The sequence below is a fragment of the Carcharhinus amblyrhynchos genome, chromosome 7 (assembly GCF_965287045.1).
Source record: "Carcharhinus amblyrhynchos chromosome 7, sCarAmb.v2.hapA, whole genome shotgun sequence".
NCBI lineage: Eukaryota > Metazoa > Chordata > Chondrichthyes > Carcharhiniformes > Carcharhinidae > Carcharhinus > Carcharhinus amblyrhynchos.
Window position 1 is genome coordinate 68,645,866 of NC_137330.1, and position 23,919 is coordinate 68,669,784.

The 23,919-nt window shown below is 41.0% G+C and overlaps 1 protein-coding gene across 1 annotated transcript in view; it reads left to right on the plus strand.

Annotated features, from left to right (window-relative positions):
* Positions 1–23,919, plus strand: part of man1a1 (mannosidase, alpha, class 1A, member 1) — a 464,837-nt gene that overhangs the window by 211,982 nt on the left and 228,936 nt on the right. Inside the window, exon 3 of the mRNA XM_080192541.1 lies at positions 1,210–1,325. Coding sequence (XP_080048667.1) covers positions 1,210–1,325 — 116 coding nt within the window. The remainder of the gene's footprint in view (positions 1–1,209; positions 1,326–23,919) is intronic.

Sequence of the window (23,919 nt, forward strand, 5' to 3'; positions counted from 1 at the left end):
CGCAGGAACCTGAACTCAAAAGTTTTGTGTTCATTTTAACATCAGCAGCATCTCATTGTGTGTGCAAACGTTAGTAACATAAGTGGAGGTGAATGCATGGTGGTTTCATTTTGAGGACTGTTGGGGACGGTGTGTGGTTGGGAGAGCATTTGATCAGTTCCCTCTGGTCTCTGGGCACAACTTGATGTGCAGGCAGGCGAAAGCTTTGATGTGGAACTTCAGTTGGCTATTTATAGAGCTGCCTGATGTCGTTGGCAATAGGGTGGAAACATTGAAGGAAAAATGTTGTTAGTGATGACTCCTGCTGATCTATTATCAGTGAAAATTCTTTTGGATGACCAAGAATGTTGATGGTGGGGACACAAACAGTTAAAGTTTCACTGCACAGCAGCTAGGTTGATATAGCTGACATTTTTGCATCGGGGTGTACTGAAGCTAGCAATGCAACAATTTCAATGATTTCCTGGATAGGGACACATAGTGACCTACACAGATGATACTAAAAGCATTTTCCAGAAGGTGAAACAAATAGCTATAAGTTTAAGAGTACATGCCAGACCTATGCTGTCAGGTATATTAGTCATATCGTAGGTTGTGATGCAAATTAAGTGTTACAGTGCAAAAGCATTGTGGAATTGCAGTGACCTACTCAGCGGCTGTCAGTTTGAATTAAATTGGTTTCTAAATTACAGTTAAGGTAAAACCTTCATGAATTACAAAACCATATCTTTAGTTGCATTGGGAATTTTGCATTGTTTTACTTCATACATACCTTCAAACAATCAAAGTTTTAATTGAAGTGCGTTTTCAGAAATGTGTTGTAAAACTGCTAAATCGGAAAATTAGCTGAAATCGGTGTGCATTTTGACATGGTTATGCCTACTCTGAGCTGTTAAAGAACAATTACATAAATTAACGTGAAGGACTCCTTGCAGTTTATAACGCTTGCATTTGATAGTGTTTTCCAAAATAGTGTTGTGGTTCCTGCATACTTGAAGTCTCCTCATGACAAATACTATTGACATTTTCTGCCATTTAGTGACAAATTAATTTCTGTCCCATATGTTCACATATTTACCTCTTGTGCATTTATTGTGTATCTTGGGAAATGCTTGCAATTTTAAGTCATTTAAGAGAAACTGTTGCTGTGAACTTTCTTCATTCTTGACACCAGAGAGAAAGCTTAAATTGGTCTGTCTTACTTTGTAGGTAATATTCAAGGAGCAACAATAGTGGATGCCTTAGATACATTGTACATTATGGGAATGCATGATGAATTCAATGAAGCAAAGGAGTGGATTGAAAAGAATCTTGACTTCAATGTAGTGAGTATTTTTGAGAAGAATAATTTTTATGTTTCTCATAAAATAAATGAAATTGACCATGGAGCCTGTGACTTTCCAAGATTGAGAAAGAAGGTAAATGATTTGGATTGGTCTGTCTTGGCTGTGCAACAGGACTCTGAATGGTTGTAGCAAGAATATTTAGGGGATTTTCACAGTAACTTCATTGCACTGTTAATGTAAGCGTACTTGCGACATTAGTAAATAAACCTAAACAAAGAACTTATTTGCGGTGACGGACAGGCTAAGGATACAACAATGCAGACACTCTTGCCTGGCCTCTCTGAAGCTATATTAATACATACAGCTTTATGTAATCTGCCATTTCCTTTCTTGAGATAGTTGAGGTGTGAGGAGGGGTCATCAAAATGAAAGTCGCTAATGAATCCAATAAAGCATTCAGAAGAACTATCTTTGCTCACATTGATTAGAATGGGAAACTAGCTACCGCATGGTGTTTTGAGGAGAACTGCATGGATCCCTTTAAAGGAAGTCAGGTAAGGGAGGAATAAAAAATGGAAACAGAGAAACTAGAAGCAAGAGTAGGCCATTTGGCCCTTCAAGCCCACTCTGCCATTCATTTTGATCATGGCTGATCAAGAAATTCAATATCCTGATCCTCCCTCTCACCTCCCCCTTCCCCCTCCCCATATCCCTTGACCCTTTTAGCCCCTAGAGATGCAAAACAAATCTTGAAATCAGATAACGTTTTGGCCTCAACTACATTCTGTGATGGTGAATTCCATACTTTACAACCCTTTAGGTGAAGAAATTTCTCCTCACCTCAGTTGCAAGAGGTTTACTCCTTATCTTCAAATTGTGACTCCCTCATCTCTGGAAGGACACAAGATTTGAGGAAGAGGGGGAAAGGAGGTTTTTTGTGACACAAGTACTAGCCCAGGCCAGTGAGCCAAATAGCCTGTTCCTATGTGAACATTCTATGTTAAAGATACACTTCAGTTGCCTAAATAAGCATATCCAGGATCAATTAAATATTCAGTTTTTCTCTAAATCGGTAAATCCCTGACATAAAGGCAATTAATTAAATTGTTGACCAATGGCAGGAATCTGGGGGAGGGGCAGTTGAAAGTAGGAGGTCATTTCTCAGCAAGTCCACCCAGATCTGCCAACTCTATTAAGACACCACTTACTGGCTCCCTCCACAAGTCCACGGGAGTGTGTGACTTCCAGAAATGGTAGGCACTGGTAACAACCCATCCCTCCCCACTTGGACAATATATGTCATGGAAAGGTGCAGAGAGGTTCCAATGTGATTAGGAGAGCAACATCATAAAGAATTGGTGCCTGATGGCATTGATTTGAATATGTGGAGGAAATCTTGTAAGGATTCCTTCACGACCCCTTTTACAGAACTTTATGAAAATGCAAATTTAGAAATGTCGTGTGTGAGCTAAATCATTTACTTTTCTGCCTCTGGCTATTTTATAAAACAAATTTAATTGCACCTATTTCCCCTTCCCCTTGTTTGGTTCCCTTCAGTTCAGTGTTATTTATTGGCCAGGAAAACAATAAACTCCTCTGATCAGTTGTGCATTATAAAGTGTGGAAGAATGGCATGGGATGAGATGATCTTGCCTCCTTGAAAGCTCTTGCTTGTATGAAATCTGAGCCAAAGTATGATAACGCCTAAGTGCTGCACCACTGCATGAAAGTACTTTCAAAGTATCTTGGAAACTCTGAACAAAGTTAAAAATTTTGATGGAAGAATCTAATTGCCCTTTTTGTTCTTTTGTAATTTTCTAAGCTAAGAAACAGCCTTTGAAATGTCCAGTGCTCGATCTCATATCTCTAAAGTAAAAACATACAATTCTTCACTATTTCTGTTACTGCTGAGATTGCAAAGCTGTCTGGTGAAATCAACATTTGTTCACCCCCAAATTTCTACTGCAGGAAATATAGTGTTTCCACAGTTATTTGCAGTCTGCATACAAGATACTTCTCAGAGTGAATCTTTTATAGGCAATTTTCATTACAACATTTGATGACAACTGAGTTTGTCCATGCAAAACCAGGATGTCTGATTGCTGTATCCCTCACTCCTCCCAAGATCAGAACCAATAGCAGGGATCAACTGGTGTTCGTTTATGCAGTGTAAGATTGAGATTTTCAAGCTTGCAAGTGTATTCAGCTTGAAGTGTGATTGAGAACTAAGAAAATGACAGCACAGGAACAGGCTCTTCGGTCCTCCAAGCCTGCATCAACCATGCTACCCGAATAAACTAAAACCCCCTCCCTTCTGGGGATCATACCTCTCCATTCCTAACCTATTTATGTATTTGTCAAGACGCCCCTTAAAAGTCTACTTCCACTACTATCTCCCCTGGCAGTGAATTCCAGGCACCCTCTGTATTAAAAAAAAACTCCTTTAAATCTTGCCCAGTGCACCTTAGTAATTGACTCTTCCACCCTTGGAAAAAGCTTCTGTCCACTCTGTCCTTGCCTCTCATAATCTTGTAAACTTCTATCAGGTCGTTCCCTCAACCTCCATCGTTACAGTGAGGACAAACCAAGTTTCTCCAACCTCTCATTGCTAATGCCCTCCATACCAGCCAACATCCTGGTAAATCTTTGCTGTATTCCCTCCAAAGCCTCCACATCAAAATCAAAGAATCCCTACAGTACAGAAGGAGACCATTCAGCTCATTGAGTCTGTACTAACCACAATCCCATCCACACCCTATTCCCGTAATCCTACACATCTATTGCTAATCCCCCTGACACTGGGGTCAATTTAGCATAGCCAATCAACTTAACCTGCACATCTTTAGACCGTGGGAGGAAACCAGAGCACCCGGAGGAAGCCCACGCAAATATGCAAACTCCACACAGACAATGAACCGAGGCTGGAATCAAACTTGGGACCCTGATGCTGTGAGGCAGCAAGGCTAACCATTGTGCCACTATGTCACCCTATAAAATTGCAGAAGGAGGCCGTTTGGCCCATCGAGTCTGCATTGACCACAATTCTACCTAGGCCTATTCCCGTAACCCCACATATTTACCCTAGCTAATCCCCTGACACTTGGGTCAATTTAGCATGGCCAATCAACCTAACCTGCACATCTTTGAACTTGGGAGGAAACTGGAGCACCTAAAGGAAACCCCCGCAGATATGGAGAGTATCTGCAAACTCCACCCAGACATGACCTAAGGCCAGAATTGAACCAGGGTCCCTGGTGCCAAGAGGCAGCAGTGTTAACCACGATGCCACTGTGAATACCATCCTTCTGGTAGTGTAGCGACCAGAATTCCATACTGTATTCCAAGTGCGGCTTAACTAAGGTTGAATAAAGCTGCAACATGACTTGCCAATTTTTAAACTCAATGCCCTGCCAGATGAAGGCAAGCATGCCGTATGCCTTCTTGACTACCTCATCCACCTGCCTTGCCACTTTCAGTGACCTGTGTACCTGTCCATAAAGATCTTTCTGCCTATCAATACTGTTAAGGGATCTGCCATTTACTGTGTATTTCCCATCTGTATTAATCATTCCAAATGAATTACCTCTCATTTGTCCAGATTAAACTCAATCTGCCATCTCTCCGCCCAAGTCGCTAACCGATCTATATCCTGATGTATCCTCTGACGTTCCTCATCATTATCCCCAATTCCACCAACTTGTCGTCCTCTGCAAACTTATTAAACAAACTAGCTTTATTTTCCAACAGCAAGGTTCCCAGCACTGATCCCCAAGGAGTGCCACTTGTCCGTTCAAAAATGCACCCTTCCGGCGCTACCCTCTGTCTTCTATGACTGAGCCTGAGCCTGTTCTGTATCCATCTTGCCAGCTCACCTCTGATCCCGTGCAACTTCATCTGTACCAGTCTGCCATGAGGGACCTTGTCAAAGAAAGGCCTTACTGAAGTCCATGTGGACCACATCCACTGCCTTCCCCTATTCAATCATCTTTGTCACTTCCTTGAAAACGCGATCAAGTTAGTGAGACACAACCGCCCCTTCTCAAAATCATGTTGCCTCTCACTAATATGGCAAGTTATTTCCAAGTGGGAGTAAATCCTGTGGTGAAGAATCCCTTCCAATAATTTCCCTACCACTGATGCATGGCTCACTAGCCTGTAATTACCTGGATTATCCTTGCTATCCTTCTTAAACAAAGGAACAACATTGGCTATTCTCTAATCCTCTAGCTACAGGGGAGGTCCCAATGAGGATTCAAAGATTTTGCAAGGCCCCGGCAATTTCCTCCCTTGCATCTCTCAGTATTCTGGGGTATATCCCATCAGATCCTGGGGGCACATCTACTTTAATGTTTCTCAAGTGCCCCAATACCACCTCCTTTTTGATCTCAACCTGATCCAAACTATCTGCACACCCTTCTTCGACTCATCATCCACCAAGTCCTCTTTGGTAAACACCGATGCAGCTTACTCATTTAATACCTTGTCCATTTCCTCTGGCTCCATGCATAAATTCCATCCCCTGTCCTTGAGTAGGCCAACCTTCTTCCTGGCTACCCTCTTGCTTTCTATATATGTAAAAAAAAAGCCCTGGGACTTTCCTTAATTCTGCTGGCCAAAGATTTTTCATGACCCCTTTTAGTAAGCCCTCCTTACTTTTTGCTTAAGTGTCTTTTTACTTTCCTTGTATTCCACACTTGCTTTGTGTATTCCCAGCCTCCTAGCCTTGACAAATGCTTCATTTTTCTTTTTGACTAGGCCATACCCAAAACTTGCCATACTTATCTTTCAACGTTATAGGAACATGCCAGTTCTGAATTCCTATCAGCTTACACTTGAAAGCCTCCCACTTGCCAGATGTTGATTTGTCCTCAAACATCTGCCCCAATCTACATTTTTCAGTTCCTGCCTAATATTGTTGTAATTAGCCTTCCCCCAATTTAGCACCTTCACTTGAGGACTACACTTATCTTTATCCATCAGTACCTTAAAGCTTACTGAATTGTCGTCACTGTTCTCAAACTGCTCCCCTACTGAAATATTGACCACCTGGCTGGGCTCATTCCCCAATCCTAGGGCCAGTAGGCCCCTCAATGCTTCTGCATACACTGATGTTTTCTTGGTACTCAAGACGAGTTAAATGTTGCACTATTTTGTCACTGTTATGCCTAGACTTCTGCCGAGGTTAGGTTATGTCCACTAAAAATCAGCCTAAGAAAGGACTGTGTGACTTGTGGGCAAGAACACGCTAGAGCAGGAAGCTAGAATACACACAGCTGGTGGAGAGGGAAGGCAGAGGAGAGCACGGGGGAAGTGAAAGACACTGAAGTGACACTGGAAACCCACACAAGATGGTTGAAGCAATGAATCCTATCATACCAGCAGAATAAACTTGACCAGGGCAGTACTGTAGATGAAAGAAGGGGTTAACAATGGAAACAGGCTGCCAAAAGGAGACAGAAACCCGGGACTGCATTCAGTAAGCACCTTAAAGTTCTAAACATACAGGTAAAAAATTCAAGGAATTTTTGTTGGGCACGTAGAAAATGTAATTTGTATAAATCAGTTTCATAGGTTTACTTTGTGGGACTTCAGTTTGAAAGTGGTAGTAACTGGAGTGGCATATTTTCACGAGCACTCGTTTGCAATTTTTGGATGAAAAATATTGAAGTCAGACAAATTTTTGAAGATTAGATTGAAAAGTAACTCTTCCTGAACAGCCAGTTGCCTCAATCAGATGAAATTAGTAAAGCCTTGGTTGGGATATACTGTTTGGGAACTAGAGGCCATTGAAAGACAAAGTTTCTTCACATCACTGTGGAAACCAGTGACTTCAACAAAAGAAACTAAACTTCAAGTTAATAGCAGAATGGATGACTCAACAAAAAGCACTCTTGACTATGCATTATTTTGTAGGCAACTTATACTTAAAACTGCAGAACAGAACTTTTAACACAGCTGAAAAACCCCAAGGATTATGACATTGTCCTTTAAGTAGACACTCAATTTTCCCAGAATCAGTCCAGAATTATTTTTAGCTCCTGAGGGTTTACTTTTGTTATTTTCCTTTCTTGGCCTGGTAACTATTAACCCCAAAACTGACCTTCATGGTGAGAATATTACTGGCGATTCTCACTCTCGCGCAAACTAGGCCAATCTTCCAGGTTCTTATAGACTCAGCACAAACTTGTTCTTTTCAATCTGAACACAAACTTCCATCTGCACTCCAACACAGTGAACAAGAGAGACTTCGGCCTCCACATGCCCTCTCTATCTCTTGGATCCTGGCTGTCAAATTGTGTCCTGAGAGTTTTCAGGGGTATCTCAAAAATTCTTCCCCTCTCAAAGCCCATTTCCATTGCAAAAATGAATCACACGGCCTTGCATCCAGGCAGAAATGCTGAATAACTATTCTTGAGAGCTCAACTTTCCTTTGCTACCAAATGGAAAACTTAAAGCCTCTTTACCAACCTTCCCAACACTTTTTTGGAACTTTGGAGACTTATAATCTATCCACTATTAGCACATGGCCAGTTGCCATTGTCTCCAAGTATAATTACCTTGCACATTCCTCCCAGTAAACCAATCTAGACCTCTTGTGAGCTCTGACAAGCAAACCAACTAGTCTTACTGTCAGACATACTTCAGAACATATCACATGACCTCAATTCATTTTAATCTTCAATTAAATGCACAGTCCCACGGCAAAATGTTGTGTTGCTGTCAAGGACAGTCACTTGCTTCTGAAATTCAGTTCTTTTATCTGTGTTTGGACTGAGGCATCAATAAGATCTGAAGCTGAGTGGACTTGACAGTGTCTAGGTTTGCTCTATGCTGCTCCTGTGAATCTTTTTGGGGCTATGTTTTGTTGCATTAAAGGTGCAATAGAAATATAAGTTGTTAAATCCAAACTGAACATTGGTCAACAGGTTATTGGTGAACATAGGAACAACAGTTAGCCATTTAGATCCTTGAGGCTGTTTTGCCATTTAATTGGATCATGGTTGATCTGTGCTTCAATTCCATTTACCTAAGTTTAATTCCCTCATCTAACAGAAACCTATTGATTTCAGTCTTAAAAATTTCAATTGATCCAGTATCCGCTAATCTCATTAGCCTTTTTAATTACTTTTTGTATCCATCTACTAGCTTTTAGACATTTGTGTACATGAACACCCAAAATCCTTTGCTTTTCCACCACTTCTAATCTGTCACCATGAAAAAAACTTCTGATCTGGCATTCTCAAGTACAAAACGGATGACAAAAGCAAAATACAGTGGATGCTGGAATCTGAAACAAAAACAGAAAATGCTGGAAAATCTCAGTAGCTCTCACTGCATCTTGTGTTGAGAGAATAGAACCAATGTTTCGGGTCAGGGTGACCCTTCGTCAGTGCTCTCATTGCTGAGCTTATCCTTGCTTATGGCTTTGAATAAGAATATAACATTTGCAATTCTCCAGCTCTCTGACATCAACCCAGTACCTAGGTGGCACAGTGGATATCACTGTTGCCTCATGCCAAGGACTCGGGTTAGATTCTGGCCTTGGGTTTGCACGTTCATCCTCTGTCCTTATGGGTTTCCTCCCATAGCCCATGGATATGTAGGTTAGGTGGATTGGCCAGAGAAAATTTGTGGGGTTACGTGGAGGAAGGGGGTATGGTAGTCCTGGGCAAGATACTCTTTCAGAGAGTCAGTGCAGACTCAATGGGCCGAATGGCCACCTTCTGCACTTCAGGGATTCTATGGTTCTGAGGAGGAGTGGAAGAGTATGGCTAGTACCTTGGTAATTTTCACCCTTACTGTCCTCACAATGAACTCCATTTGTACTGAATTAGTCTGTCTGTGTCCCTTGCTAACTTACTGTTCCTATTCATTTAACTAACTGATCATGCCTCCTAACCTAATGACGTGAGAACCTGAATTTACAACTGTATTGCTTCATGCAAGTTAGCAGTACATATGGTGAAAAGCTGAGGCTCCAATAGAGCCCCCTTGGGCATACCACTTGTCACACCCATCAATTAATGAGAATGAACCCATTACCTCCACTTTGTCCCCAATGACTGACCCAAGTGATAATTATCTTCAGTTCTTGCGCAGTCATATTTGCAGTTAATCTCCTGCATGGAACCTTATTAAACCCCTTCTAGAGGTCTGTATAGACAATATTTCTAAAGCTTTCACTTATTGACCATGCTCATTAGTTCCACAAAAGTTCGACCGGGTTACTTAGACATGACTTGCCTTGTGATAAGTTCGGTGATCAGTTGATAGTTGTCCAACTGCTCAGTCTCTCTGTTCTGGTGACAGATTCCAGTCACCTTCCCACAAATGATATGAAGCTAACAAATCTTTTATTAGGTGGCTTCCCTCTGCCCCCTCTCTTCATAAATAACGAAGTGACATTTGCAATTTTCTGAGGTGTAAGCCCTGAATTTAGAGAGCTATGGAAAATTACGCCCTAAACGCTTCTACAATTTTCATGCTTTTCTTTTAAGCCAGTATTTTGACCAGGCACATTGCAGGCGAAACAAAGCAGGAAGACCTGAGTACTGAGGAATTTTATTTTAAAAGTAAAATCTCTCAAAGTAAAATTTAAAAACTTTGACTGAGGGAAAACTGGGGCAAACTGAGATCTCACCAAGCTAGTTAATTTCTAATTACACCAGCTGTTACAGCTTTAAACAAGTAGGTAATCATATTTTAAATGAGTTCACAATTTATATTTAACTTAAATGACTGCTTGTTTTGCAAGCAGGAAAAATAAGATAGTGAGCAAGACTGCTCCATGTCGTCAGGTTAGTTTGCAAACTGATGTTCCACAGTAAGTGCAGTTATATAAAGCTACTTCATGTCTGTCCATAAAGACAGAAATATTAGTATGCAAATGATCATAAACTACAAATTTAAAATGCATTAAATATTCATTATCCTTTAAGACAGTCTTTAATTTTAATTTAGACTATAACATGGTTGCTCAGATTGTAAGGAGTGCCACCAACTGTCCTCAAGGAAATGGCGGAATAAAGAAAAATGGTACATCAGAAAGCATGCTTTGATGCTTGCTAAATTAATATGTTAATTGCATAACGTCAATTCAGTGATTACGTGTAGTTTGAGTGAAGTAGCTAGATGCATTGATGTGATATAATTTTAAGGTGGGCCTTAGATTCAAAACACAAGTGAGATTTCCCAAACTGAAATGGTAATTAGCAGTAATTAACATGAAGCCTGTGGTGAATGTAATTAGAAGAATCTGATCATTCCAGGAGTAAATATTATTTATTTCACCAGGTACTCTTTAAGAAAACAAGGAATTAGTAGTGAACATGGTAATTTCTACAAGAGATATGAGTTAGGATGGTCTTATAAACGCTACAATATAATTTTACAGACCTGATGTCAGACACTGCAGTGATTGATGTATGTAATCTAGATCTGGGGCTGGAGTTGTAATTCCAGTGTAATTTCCCTATACCGGTCAGAATCTGAGTGAGTCCGAACAGTGTGAAATCTTCAAATTTTTTTGTAGTCTCTTCATGGACATTTGTCTTTTATGTTATGTAAGTTTTGCAATAAAACCCTAAATTCTCTTTTATAACCTGAGGTGCTGCCTTTAATGCCTTGTGATACTGTAGCTCCAAATCCTCCTTCCATAGCAGTGTTCCACCATTTCAGAATATAAATGTTTCTGATTTTCTTTCATAGATTCTAGTGCATAGATTTTTTTCAATTACCTCTCTTTTTCCCTTGTTCATTTACTGTCTTGTCTTTCTTTTTAATTGATTCACTTTCGTATTTCCTTAAAGACTTGCTAGTTCGTGTGGTGTTTGCAGGGACCTGAAATGAATTTCTTAACACTTCATAGAGATCTGGGCTGTGGGTGTTGGAGTTGGGAGGTGGGAATGGAGAGATGAATGATGCACAAATTTCCATGTGAGCTCAAATAAATTATCGTTGTAAGTACCATTTTTGCTTCCTGAGGTTTGCGATTGTGAGCTGTTGAATAGTGATGGTTTGTGATCATCAGTGCTATTATCACTGGATGGGAAAAAGAAGCATATGATGGATTTGATGATTCTTCCGGGCAAGTTATAGCAAACAAATGCCATTCATAGCTGTTAAGATTGTCAGGGCAAAGTAAAGAAATGTGAGAGGTCTATTTTGTAATGGTGGTCAGAAAGTGAGGAAAAAACCTTGTATAAGAAGAGTTAACTAAATCTGATAAACTGACTGCAGTTTTATGCTGACTCTCTTGCTTCTTCCCTTTTGAAGTACCAGTGCTTTTCATGGAATACTGATTAATTTTGCTACTTTGAATTGTTTCTTTTGTTTTGAAACCATTAAATTTTAATGTTAGCCTTCATATAGGTTTCGTGTCAAACCAGGCAGATTAAAGTATTTTGCATAGTTCCTTGATGGAGAACATAATCAAATTCTCCACAGAATTACAAACACACTAACTCAGTTTGAGAGTAGTTTTCCCTCCCAGGAAATGTAAATTGGGATGACTAGGCAATGGCCTACTGGTATTATCACAAGACTTATTAATCCAGAAACTCAGCTAATGTTCTGGGGACCTGGATTTGAATCCTGCCAAGCAGATGGTGGAATTTAAATTCAGCCTTTAAAAATAGATCTGGAATTAAGAATCTACTATGACCGTGAAACCATTCTCGATTGTTAGAAAAACCCATCTGATCCACTAATATACTTTAAGGAAGGAAATATGCTGTGCTTACCTGATCTACATGTGATTCCGGAGCGGCAGCAATGTGGTTAACACTCAACTCCCCTCTGGCAACCAGGAATGGGCAATAAATGCTGGCCAATCAGCAATGCCCATGTCCCACGAATGAATTAAAAAAAACCTCTGCAAGTTACCTTTCAAGTTGCAAACCATCGCCGTCCCTTCATCATCGCTGGGCAAAATCCTGGAACATCTCCTAAACTGCACCATGGATATATTATCATCGGCTGGGTTGCTGTAGTTCAAGAAGATGTGTCAGCACCATCTTTTTGAGGGCAATTTGGGATAGGAAATAAATGAATTAAAAGAGGATGCAATTTGTAACTTTTCCTTTAGTCAGATCCATTTTACTGTTGTGCCGGGGTGGGAACATAATTCGAGAGACTCGAGTGTGAAATTGCAGTGGAGATTGTATGGATTTAGGACAGAGCAAGTCCTAAATGAGAAGTCCTTGGCGGGTCGGATAAAAGAAAACCCCACAGCTTTTTACTCTTATGTGAGAAATAAAAGAATGACCAGGGTGAGATTAGGGCCAGTCAAGGATAGTAGTGGGAACTTGTGCATGGAGTCAGAAGAATTAAGTGAGGTGTTGAATGAATACTTTTCTTCAGTGCTCACTAAGGAGAAGGGCCATGTTTTTGAGGAGGAGTACGCGATACAGGCTGATAGGGTGGAGGAGGTAGATGTTCTGAGGGAAGATGATAGGATGGGGGAGGTAGATGTTCTGAGGGATGACCACAATTCGGTTACGTTCACCTTAGTGATGGAAAGGGATAGGCATGAACCTCGGGTCAGTAGTTTTAGCTGGGGGAAGGGTAATTATGAGGCTATTAGGAGAGAATTAGGAAGCATAGGTTGGACTAGGAGACTACAAGGACTGGAAACGTCCGAAATGTGGAGTTTTTTCAAGGAGCAGCTACTGCGAGTCCTTGATAGGTATGTCCCTGTCAGGCAAGGAGGAATTGGTAGAGCTAGGGAACCGTGGTGCACTAAAAAAGTTGATTCGTTAGTTAAAAGGAAAAAGGAGGCTTATGTTCGGATGAGACTTGAGGGCTCAGGTAGTGCACTAGAAAGCTTTAGATTGGCTAGGAGGGAGTTGAAGAGTGAGTTAAGAAGGGCTAAAAGAGGACATGAGAAGACTTCGGCTGATAGGATTAAGGAGAATCCTAAGGCGTTCTATAGGTATGTTAAGAACAGAAGGTTGGTTAGGGCAAAATTAGGGCCAGTTACAGACAGCAGAGGGAAGTTGTGTGTGGAACCGGAAGAGATTGGAGAGGCATTGAACCAATATTTCTCTTCGGTGTTCACGCAGGGGGACATGAATGTAGCTGAGGAGAACACTGGGTTGCAGGGGTGTAAACTAGACAGTATTGCAGTTGATAAGGGGGATGTGCTGGATATTCTTGAGGGTTTGAAAATAGATAAGTCCCCTGGTCCGGACGGGATTTACCCTAGGATTCTCTGGGAGGCAAGAGAGGCGATTGCAGAGCCTCTGGCTCTGATCTTCAGGTCGTCGTTGGTCTCGGGTATAGTACCGGAAGATTGGAGGATAGCGAATGTTGTCCCATTGTTTAAGAAGGGGAACAGAGACTTCCCCGGGAATTATAGACCGGTGAGTCTTACTTCTGTTGTGGGCAAGGTTTTAGAAAAAATTATTAGGGATAGGATTTATAGTTATTTGGAGAGTAATGAATTGAGTGGAGATAGTCAGCATGGTTTTGTAGCGGGTAGGTCGTGCCTTACTAACCTTATTGAGTTTTTTGAAAAAGTGACCAAAGAGGTGGATGGGGTTGATGGCAGTTGACGTGGTATATATGGATTTTAGTAAGGCGTTTGATAAGATTCACCATGGTAGGCTTCTGCAGAAAATGCAGATGTATGGGATTGAGGGTAATCTAGGAAATTGGATCAGGAATTGGCTAGCAGATAGGAGACAGAGGGTGGTGGTTGATGGTAAATATTCGTCATGGAGTTCAGTTACGAGTGGTGTGCCTCAGGTTTCTATTTTGGGGCCACTGCTGTTTGTAATTTTTATTAATGATCTGGATTAGGGTATAGTTGGGTGGATTAGTAAATTTGCTGATGACACCAAAGTCGGAGGTGTGGTAGATTGTGAGGAAGGGTGTCATAGTTTGCAGGGAGACTTAGACAGGTTGCAGAGCTGGGCCGAGAGGTGGCGGATGGAGTTTAATGCGGAGAAGTGTGAGGTAATTCACTTTGGCAGGAATAACAGATGTGTCGAGTATAGGGCTAACGGGAGGACTCTGAATAGTGTGGATGAACAGAGGGATCTAGGTGTATGTGTACATAGATCCCTAAAAGTTGGGAATCAAGTAGATAAGGTTGTTAAGAAGGCATACGGTGTCTTGGCGTTTATTGGTAGGGGGATTGAATTTAGGAGTCGCAGCGTCATGTTGCAACTGTACACGACTCTGGTGCGGCCGCACTTGGAGTATTGTGTGCAGTTCTGGTCCCCACATTATAGGAAGGATGTGGAGGCTTTGGAGAGGGTGCAGAGGAGGTTTACCAGGATGTTGCCTGGTGTGGAGGGGAGGTCCTATGAGGAGAGACTGAGGGATTTGGGGTTGTTTTCGCTGGAAAGAAGGCGGCTAAGAGGGGATCTTATTGAAACATATAAGATGATTAGAGGTTTAGATAGGGTGGATAGTGATAGCCTTTTTCCTCGGATGGAGAAAGCTAGCGCAAGGGGGCATGGCTTTAAATTAAGGGGGGGTAATTATAGGACGGATGTCGGGGGTAGGTTCTTTACCCAGAGGGTGGTGAGGGATTGGAATGCCCTGCCTGCTGCAGTTGTAAATGCGCCTAGTTTGGGGGCGTTTAAGAGATCCGTGGATAGGTTTATGGATGAAAAGGGATTGGTTTAGGTTAGTGGGTCATTGTTTTTTAACTGGTCGGCGCAACATCGTGGGCCGAAGGGCCTGTTCTGCGCTGTTATGTTCTATGTTCTATGTTCTATGTTCTATGTGTTAGCAATTTTGAAAAAAAAACTAAGGGTGGATAAGTCCCCTGGGCCAGATGGGACAAATCCTAGGATACTTTGGGAGGCAAGGGATGAGATTGCAGAGCCTTTAGCTTTGATCTTTGGGTTCTCACTGTCCACAGGGATAGTCATGATGTGGGTATGCCGGCGTTGGACTGGCGTAAACACAGACTTTTCACAGGGATAGTGTCAGAGGACTGGAGAGTGGCAAATGTTGTTCCCCTTTTCAAGAAAGGAAATAGGAATGACCCTGGTAATTATAGGCCAGTTAGTCTTACTTCAGTGGTCCATAAGTTAATGGAAAGGGTCCTGAGAGATAGGATTTATGACCATTTAACATAGAACATAGAACATAGAACATTACAGCGCGGAACAGGCCCTTCGGCCCACAATGTTGCGCCGACCAGTCTTATTTTTAAAAAAAAACATTGACCCACTAATCTAAACCACTCCTTTTTCGTCCATAAACCTATCCACCAATCTCTTAAACGCCCCCAAACTAGGCGCATTTACAACTGCAGCAGGCAGGGCATTCCAGTCCCTCACCACCCTCTGGGTAAAGAACCTGCCCCTGACATCCGTCCTATAACTACCCCCCCTTAATTTAAAGCCATGCCCCCTCGTGCTAGATTTCTCCATCCGAGGAAACAGGCTATCACCATCCACCCTATCTAAACCTCTAATCATCTTATATGTTTCTATAAGATCCCCTCTTAGCCGCCTTCTTTCCAGTGAAAACAACCCCAAATCCCTCAGTCTCTCCTCATAGGACCTCCCCTGCATACCAGGCAACATCCTGGTAAACCTCCTCTGCACCCTCTCCAAAGCCTCCACATCCTTCCTGTAATGTGGGGACCAAAACTGCACACAGTACTCCAAGTGCGGCCGCACCAGAGTTGTGTACAGTTGCAACATGACGCTGCGACTCCTAAATTCAATCCCCCTACCAATAAACGCCAAGACACCGTATGCCTTCTTAACAACCTTATCTACTTGATTCCCAACTTTCAGGGATCTATGTACACATACACCTAGATCCCTCTGCTCCTCCACTCTATTCAAAGTCCTCCCGTTAGCCCTATACTCAACACATCTGTTATTCCTACCGAAATGGATTACCTCACACTTCTCCGCATTAAACTCCATCCGCCACCTCGCGGCCCAGCTCTGCAACCTGTCCAAGTCACCCTGCAAACTTCGACACCCTTCCTCACAATCTACCACACCTCCGACTTTGGTGTCATCAGCAAACTTACTAATCCACCCAACTATACCCTCATCCAGATCATTAATAAAGATTACGAACAGCAGTGGCCCCAAAACAGATCCCTGAGGCACACCACTCGTAACCGAACTCCATGATGAATAATTACCATCAACCACCACCCTCTGTCTCCTATCTGCTAACCAATTCCTGATCCAAGTACCTAAATTACCACCAATCCCATACATCTGCATTTTCTGCAGAAGCATACCATGGTGAACCTTATCAAACGCCTTACTAAAATCCATATATACCACATCTACTGCCTTACCCCTATCCACCTCTTTGGTCACCTTCTCAAAGAACTCAATAAGGTTAGTATTTGGAAAGATTCAGTTTAATCCGGGATAGTCAGCACGGTTTCATAAGGGGTAAGTCCTGCCTCACAAATTTGATTGAATTCTTTGAGGAGGTAACTAAGTGTGTGGACAAAGGTAGAGCAGTAGATGTGGTATACATGGATTTTAGTAAGGTATCTGATAAGGTTCCCCACGGTAGGCTCATGAAGAAGATAAAGAGGTGTGGGATAGAAGGAAATTTGGCCAATTGGATAAGTAACTGGTGGTATCATAGAAGTCATGATGTGGATATGCCAGCGTTGGACTGGAGTAAACACAGTAAAAAGTTTGACAACACCAGGTTTAAGTCCAACCGATTTATTTGATAGTAAACTCACTAGCTTTCGAGGGGATTCCCTCTTCTTCAGGTGAATGGAGAGTTCTGGCCTCAGACAGAGAATATAAAGCACAGACAGTTTACAATTCTAATCAGTAATCTGTAAACCGTCTGTGTTTTATATGCCCTGTCTGAGGCCAGAACTCTCCGTTCACCTGAAGAAGAGCTTAACCTCGAAAGCCTGTGAGTTTACTATCAAATAAATCGGTTGGACTTAAACCTGGTGTTGCCAGACTTTTTACTGTATCATAGAAGACAGAGGGTGGTGGTGAAGGGAAAATTTTCAGACTGGAGGCCAGTTACCAGCAGTATACCACAGGGGTCAGTGCTGAGTCCTCTGCTTTTTGTGATTTTTATCAATGACTTGGAAGAAGGGGCTGAAGGGTGGGTTAGTAAATTTGCTGACGACACCGAGATAGTGGATGAGGTGGAGGGCTCTTGCAGGCTGCAAAGAGACATTGATAGGATGTAGAGCTGGGCCAAAAAGTGGCAGGTGGAGTTGAACCCTGAAAAGTGTGAGGTGGTTCATTTTGGTAGGACAAACTTGAATGCAGATTACAGGGTCAACAGCAGGGTTCTAAGGAATGTGGAGGAACAGAGAGATCTTGGGGTTCATATCCACAGATCTCTGAAGGTTGCCACTCAAATGGATAGAGCTGTGAAGAAGGCTTATAGTATGTTAGCGTTTATTAACAGGGGGTTTGAGTTTAAGAGCCGTGGGGTTATGCTGCGACTACACCGGACGTTGGTGAGACCACATTTGGAATATTGTGTTCCGTTCTGGTCACCTCATTATTAGGATGTGGAAGCATTGGAGAGAGTGCAGAGGAGATTTACCAGGATGCTGCCTGGTTTGGAGGGTAGGTCTTATGAGGAAAGGTTGAGGGAGCTGGGGCTTCTCTCGTTGGAGTGGAGGAGGATGAGAGGCAACTTAATAGAGGTTTATAAGATGATAAGAGGGATTGATAGAGTGGACGTGCAGAGACTATTTCCTCGGGTGGATGTAGCTGTTACTCGGGGGCATAACTATAAGGTTCATGGTGGGAGATATAGGAGGGATGTCCAATGTAAATTCTTCACCCAGAGTGTGGTTTGGGTGTGGAATAGACTGCCTGCTGTGCTAGTGGAGTTGGACACTTTAGGAACTTTCAGACGGTTATTGGATAGGCACATGGAGCACTCCAGAATTATAGGGAGGGGATAGCTTGATCTTGGGATTGGACATAGCTCGGCACAACATTGAGGGCCAAAGGGCCTGTACTGTGCTGTAATGTCCTATGTTCTAATGAAAAATTTGTATTTCCCTATACCGGTCAGAATCTGAGTGACTCCGAACGGTATGAAATCTTCAAATTTTTTGTAGTCTGTCATGGACATTTGTCTTTTATGTTATGTAAGTTTTGCAATAAAACCCAAAATTCTCTTTTATAACCTGAGGTGCTGCCTTTAATGCCTTGTGATACTGTAGCTCCAAATCCTCCTCCCATAGCAGTGTTCCACCATTTCAGAGTATAAATGTTTCTGATTTTCTTTCATCAAAGTGGCTAAAATGTGTTACCATGAGTCGTGATTGAGAGGAAGTACCACAGATGTACTGGAGGAAAAGCTAGGAAGCAAAAGGTGAGAAAGGAATAGATGGTAATATTGTTGGGGTTTGATGAAGAGGGTGAGGGGAGGGTCTTTTGGAACTTAACAATCGAAAGGCCTGTTCTTGTGATGTAGATTCGATCTAATTCTATTTAATTACCTTACAATTATTGGCAGTGAATTCCATCAAACTTTTTTTTAGTCCATTCTACCAGTTTTTGTATACCTTTACCCTCACCTTTCAAAAGAAAGGTTCTTTCCCATTCACCTCTGAATCCACTTAGAAGCCTTGCTGATTAGTGCAGCATTTGCAGGGACCTGAGATGATATTGCTTCACACATTGTTGAGCATTGGGATTGTTTGCAGTTTGCAAGAGGATACCCATGTGAGCTCATATAAATCAATTACTTCTATTTAAGGTACTATATTGTTGTTTTCTGAGGATTCCTAACACAAGTTGTTGAATAGCGATGATCTGTGGTTGTCAGTAGAGGATGGGGAAAAGGGCATACCATGATTTTGATCCATAAGACAATTTACAATTGCCTTTCACAACCTTGAAATTATATCAGATTGCAAGTTAAAAAGAAAGTAATAGTGTAAAGTCTGCTAGGTAATGGTGGTCAGAAAGTATAGAAGAAACTTAGATGAAAAAACTTAACCAACTTTGATAATAAACTGATTCTGGATTTATTGTTTCTTGGTTCTTTTTTCTTTTCAAGTCCCAGACTTTTTCATGGAGTCCTGATTATTTTTTGCCACTTTGAATCGTTTCCATTTTTTAAACTATTAAATTTTAATGTGCACTTGTGTATAAGTTTCTTGTTAAGTCAGGGAGATGAAAGCTTGTAACACACTTTCTAGATGGAGAGCATAATCAAATTCTCCACAGAATTACAAATGCAGTAACTCATTTTGAGAGTTTTATTTTCACTTTCTGGAAACGTAACTTTGCTCCTGCAGTCTTAACACTCAGTTGGAAAGTAGAGGGTAGACTTTGGAGGTGATTGGTGTGGCCAAAGATGACAATGAAGGTTAAAGGATAAAGAGGGATAATGCATCAGGGTCACAAGAATGTCATTTATGACTTTGCCTTTGATCAGGACTATTCTAGCCCTATGTCAGGGTGGAATAAATGTGGAATGGCAGGAAAAATGGCATAGATTTAAGACATGGTGACACATTTAAGGATGTTGGAGGAAAAAGGGAGTTTGGAGACATTTGTTTGCTGGGACAGACCTCACTGAACTACAGGCAACAGAATATCTGTACCTTTTTTTTATAATGATGAACACCTTTGTCATATTACCGTGGGTATGTATTGTTCTAACTAAAGTATTGTATTTCCACATACCAATCAGAGTCTGAATGAATCTGCATTGTTTGGAAACTTCAGGACTTCTGCAGGCTCATCATTAACATTTATCTTCTATATTCTGTGCGTTTTTCAATAAAACCTAGAATTCTGTTATAACTTGAGGTGCTTCTTTTTAATATCCTGAGAAATTGTACCTCTGAATCCCTCTGCCAGTCCACAGCACTGTCTGTTCAGAGTATCAACATACTGCTAGATTTTCTTAATCCAAGTGGCCAGAATGCGGAATAAAGATAGGGAATGATGAAAATGCTCAGCAGATCTGGCAGCATCTTCAGAGAGAAAAGGATTGCTGTTTCAGATTGATGAACTTTTAGGTTTCATGGAAGATGATTTACTTGAAATGCTACCTTGGTTTCTCTCTCCATGAATGTTGTCCCATCAATTGAATATTTGTAGCATCTGTTTGCTTTTATTTCAGATTCCCAAAATCCACACTGTATTTTGCATTTGCTTAGAATGTGTAACTGTCTACTATAAGGAGTAATTGAGGGGAACAGCATAGGTGCATTTAAGGGGATGCTTGGTAAGCGCATGAGGATAGTAGAATGTTATGCTGATGGCGTTAGATGAAAAATGTAAAAAGAAGCTCAGGTGCTGCGTAAACATCGATGTGGACCAATTGGACCAAATGACTTGTTTCTGTGCTATTGATTCTGGATAACCAACTAACAGTTATTGATATTGGAATCCACGTTTTAGTTCATTCAGCCATATTTGAAACTTTCTTTGATGTTCAATTGACTTAACCCCTTATTTGGTATTATATGATGTTCTTGACACTGCATTCTCTGACCATCTGTTCAAATGATCCACATAGTGAACAGAAGCTTTCCCAAAACTCAAACTACCCACTTTCCCCCACTCTGGAAAAAGTGATATTTTACATATTCGTACCAAATTTTAAATTTGTTTTCTATCCTTCAATTAATTCCCTACCCCTTCATTTGCTGCAGTCATCCTTACAGAGTTAACAGGCCTTCAAAAAGTCAATTTCTGTAACAAAGAATTGTGAGAGGTTTGTCAAATGGAATGCGATCTTTTGAAATCCGTGCTGGCTCCTTTGAACAAGTCTTACTTTACCAGATATGTGGGAATTCAATCATTGGTCTTTAATACCTGACCTCATTACAAGAGTTAGATTTGTGTCCCTTTAAAAATAGGTATCATATTGACTGCAATCCAGTCCTCCAGTACACATTCACACTCATTAAAGCTCTCTGTCCTCAGAACTTGCTTCTTTCATCAAGCTTTCATCACTTCTCGCATCTTATTTTCTGTTACAGCATCTGTTATTTTCTGATTATATCTCTGGGAAGCATCTTGGGGTACTTCTCGTAGTTAAAGGAGCTCCATAAATGCAAATTAATTTCTTATTCTTTTCTCTCCTTTTCCCTCTCTTGCTCTCTGTCTTCTCACTTTCGATTTCTCTATCACTTCCTTTCTCTTTCTTTTTCCTCCCCCCTTCCTTTCAGCCCTTGCCCCTCTCTTTTCCTTCATGCTTAAAGTACAAAAAATGCCCTCCAATATTTTCCAAGGAATTTACTGTTATGATGTTTATCTTGTATGTAATGAGCGTGAATGTCATCTCAGTGCCTCATTTTAACCCTTTAAAAAAAGAAAAATACCGGCCTTTGGTGCTGATCAATGTCTTTGCCGCTGGCTAGAAAAAATGGTGACTTTATCTTTAGCGTCAACATTTCTCTTGATAGAGGAGTATGGTTTGGTACAGAGATGCTGACAAAAAAAACACTTTAGGCTCTCATTGCATCTGGGAGTAGCAGGGCCATGTCATTTACTTGACTGTTATGACATGAAAGTTAAGGCTGGCAAACTAAATAAAAGCCATTAAAAAGCAGTTCTTTGCAGGAGGTAAAAGCACAAGAAAATGCTCATTCATCTGTGGTGAATTTTCAAGAAACAAAATCACTTTGAATGAGGCAAACTAATGTATTTGATCCCTGTGACTGCCTACATAAGAGTCAGAACTTCATGCATCCATTAACACTGACCTACAACCTTTTGAAGCATCTCGATCTTCACTAATTTTACTTGCAATTTACTGCCATCAAATTCCAGTTTAATGAAATGAACAAGTAACAAGATTCTAATGATCTATTTCTGATAGAAGCTAAATCTGTGACATGCTAGACACTGACTGCCACTAAAAAGTATGAAGTTAAAATTACTTTCAAAACATTAGAGGGAATATGTCTTGCTATACTTGAAAATATCTTGTGAAAATGTCACTGAACTATAGATGTTTAGTCATCTGTTCACATATCATTTTTAATGGTTTTCTCACAGCTTTTCTTGCACGTTACAGTAAGCATGCCAAAGGGATTTCCATTTTTGTTATTTTCACCTTTTAACCTTTTGGTTCAGGGAGTCTCTCATTTTTCTGGACAGAGAAATTGTTTTCCCTCACGTTTATTGTTGTGATAACGCAACTTAGACACCAAGAATTTGTTTTATTTGTTCATGCGATATGAATGTCGCTGGCTGGCCAGTATTCATTGCCCATCCCTAGTTGCCTGAGGGCAATTGACAGTCAACCACATTATTGTGGCTCTGAAATCACATGAAGACCAGACCAGGTAAGGATGGCAGAGTTCATCCCTTAATTAGTGATTAACCAGGGTAAAGGTTTCATGGTCATTAGTAGATTTTTAATTCTAGATTTTAAAAAATTGGATTCAAATTCCATCATCTGTCGTGGCATGATTTGAACCTGGATCCCCAGAACATCAGCTGAGTTTCTGGATTAATACCACTTGGCCATCACCTCTCCTAAGGAATGCCCCTATAAAAAAAAAGGTGCAATTTCAACTAAAAATGAAGATACAGCTCTGTTATCATTGCGTTCTTCTTATTTCCATTCTCTGTTTAAGTATATTTCAATTTTCTATTTAAGTTTAGCTTTAACTTTCCAATTTTCATTACTAAAATTGCACCAGTTCTTTTTCTTGCCATATTTTCTATTTTTTCAATTGCCTTTTACTTGCCAATTGGTTGGAAGCTAGTTTTAAATAATTTCTTCCCAGCCAATCAAACATGGTTCAAATGTGGACAAAAAAGCCAAACTCTAGAGATGCCCTAAACATCAAGGCAGCATTTGATCAAGTGTGTGTGGTATTAAGGAGCCCCAGCAGAACTGAAGTGGCCAGGGATCAGAGGGAAAACTCTTATTGGTTGGAGTCATACCAAAGGTAGATGGTTTTGGTTGTTAGGGGTCAGTCATCTCACCTCCAGGACATTACTGAAGGAGTTCCTCAGGAAAGCGTTCTAAACCCAACATCCTCAGTTGCTACTTTCCTTCTATCCTTAGAAGTGGGAATATTTGCTGGTGACTGGACATGTTCAGTATCATTTGTGAAAACTCAGATACTGATGCAATTCATGTCGAAATGGAGCAAGACCTAGATGATATTCAAGCTTGGCAACAATTGGCAAATAACGTTTCAGCCATACAAGTGCCAGGCAATGACCATCTCAAACTGGGGAGAATTTAGCCATCACCCCTTAATGTTCAGTGGCATTGCCATCACTGAATCCCCCACTATCGACATCCTGGGGATATTGACACTAGTCAGTGGCTTTTAGCTGTCTTTCTCTGTCTCAACCGCTTTGTGCTTCTCCCCCTTTTGAAAATGACCTCTTTAAACTTTTGGCCACCAATCGAAACATCTTCTCTGGTTTGATGTTAATTGTAGTCTGAATGTGTGGCTGGCAAGTGCCTTGAGGTGCTTTAATACCTTGAAGGCACCATGTAAAAGCAAGATGATATTGATTTTCATTATTATTGGTGGCACTTTTCCATCTTCCCCAGTCAGGTGCTTTAAATATAATATGTTTTCAAATGTATTATGATCCCAAAAGGTTTGTAGTATTTTGTTCCTGCATGTCTTTTTTAATTTTCTAGCTTCTAGTTTACTTCCCCTGGAGATGTTACGTTGCAAGATGCAGAGTACTTGGCAATG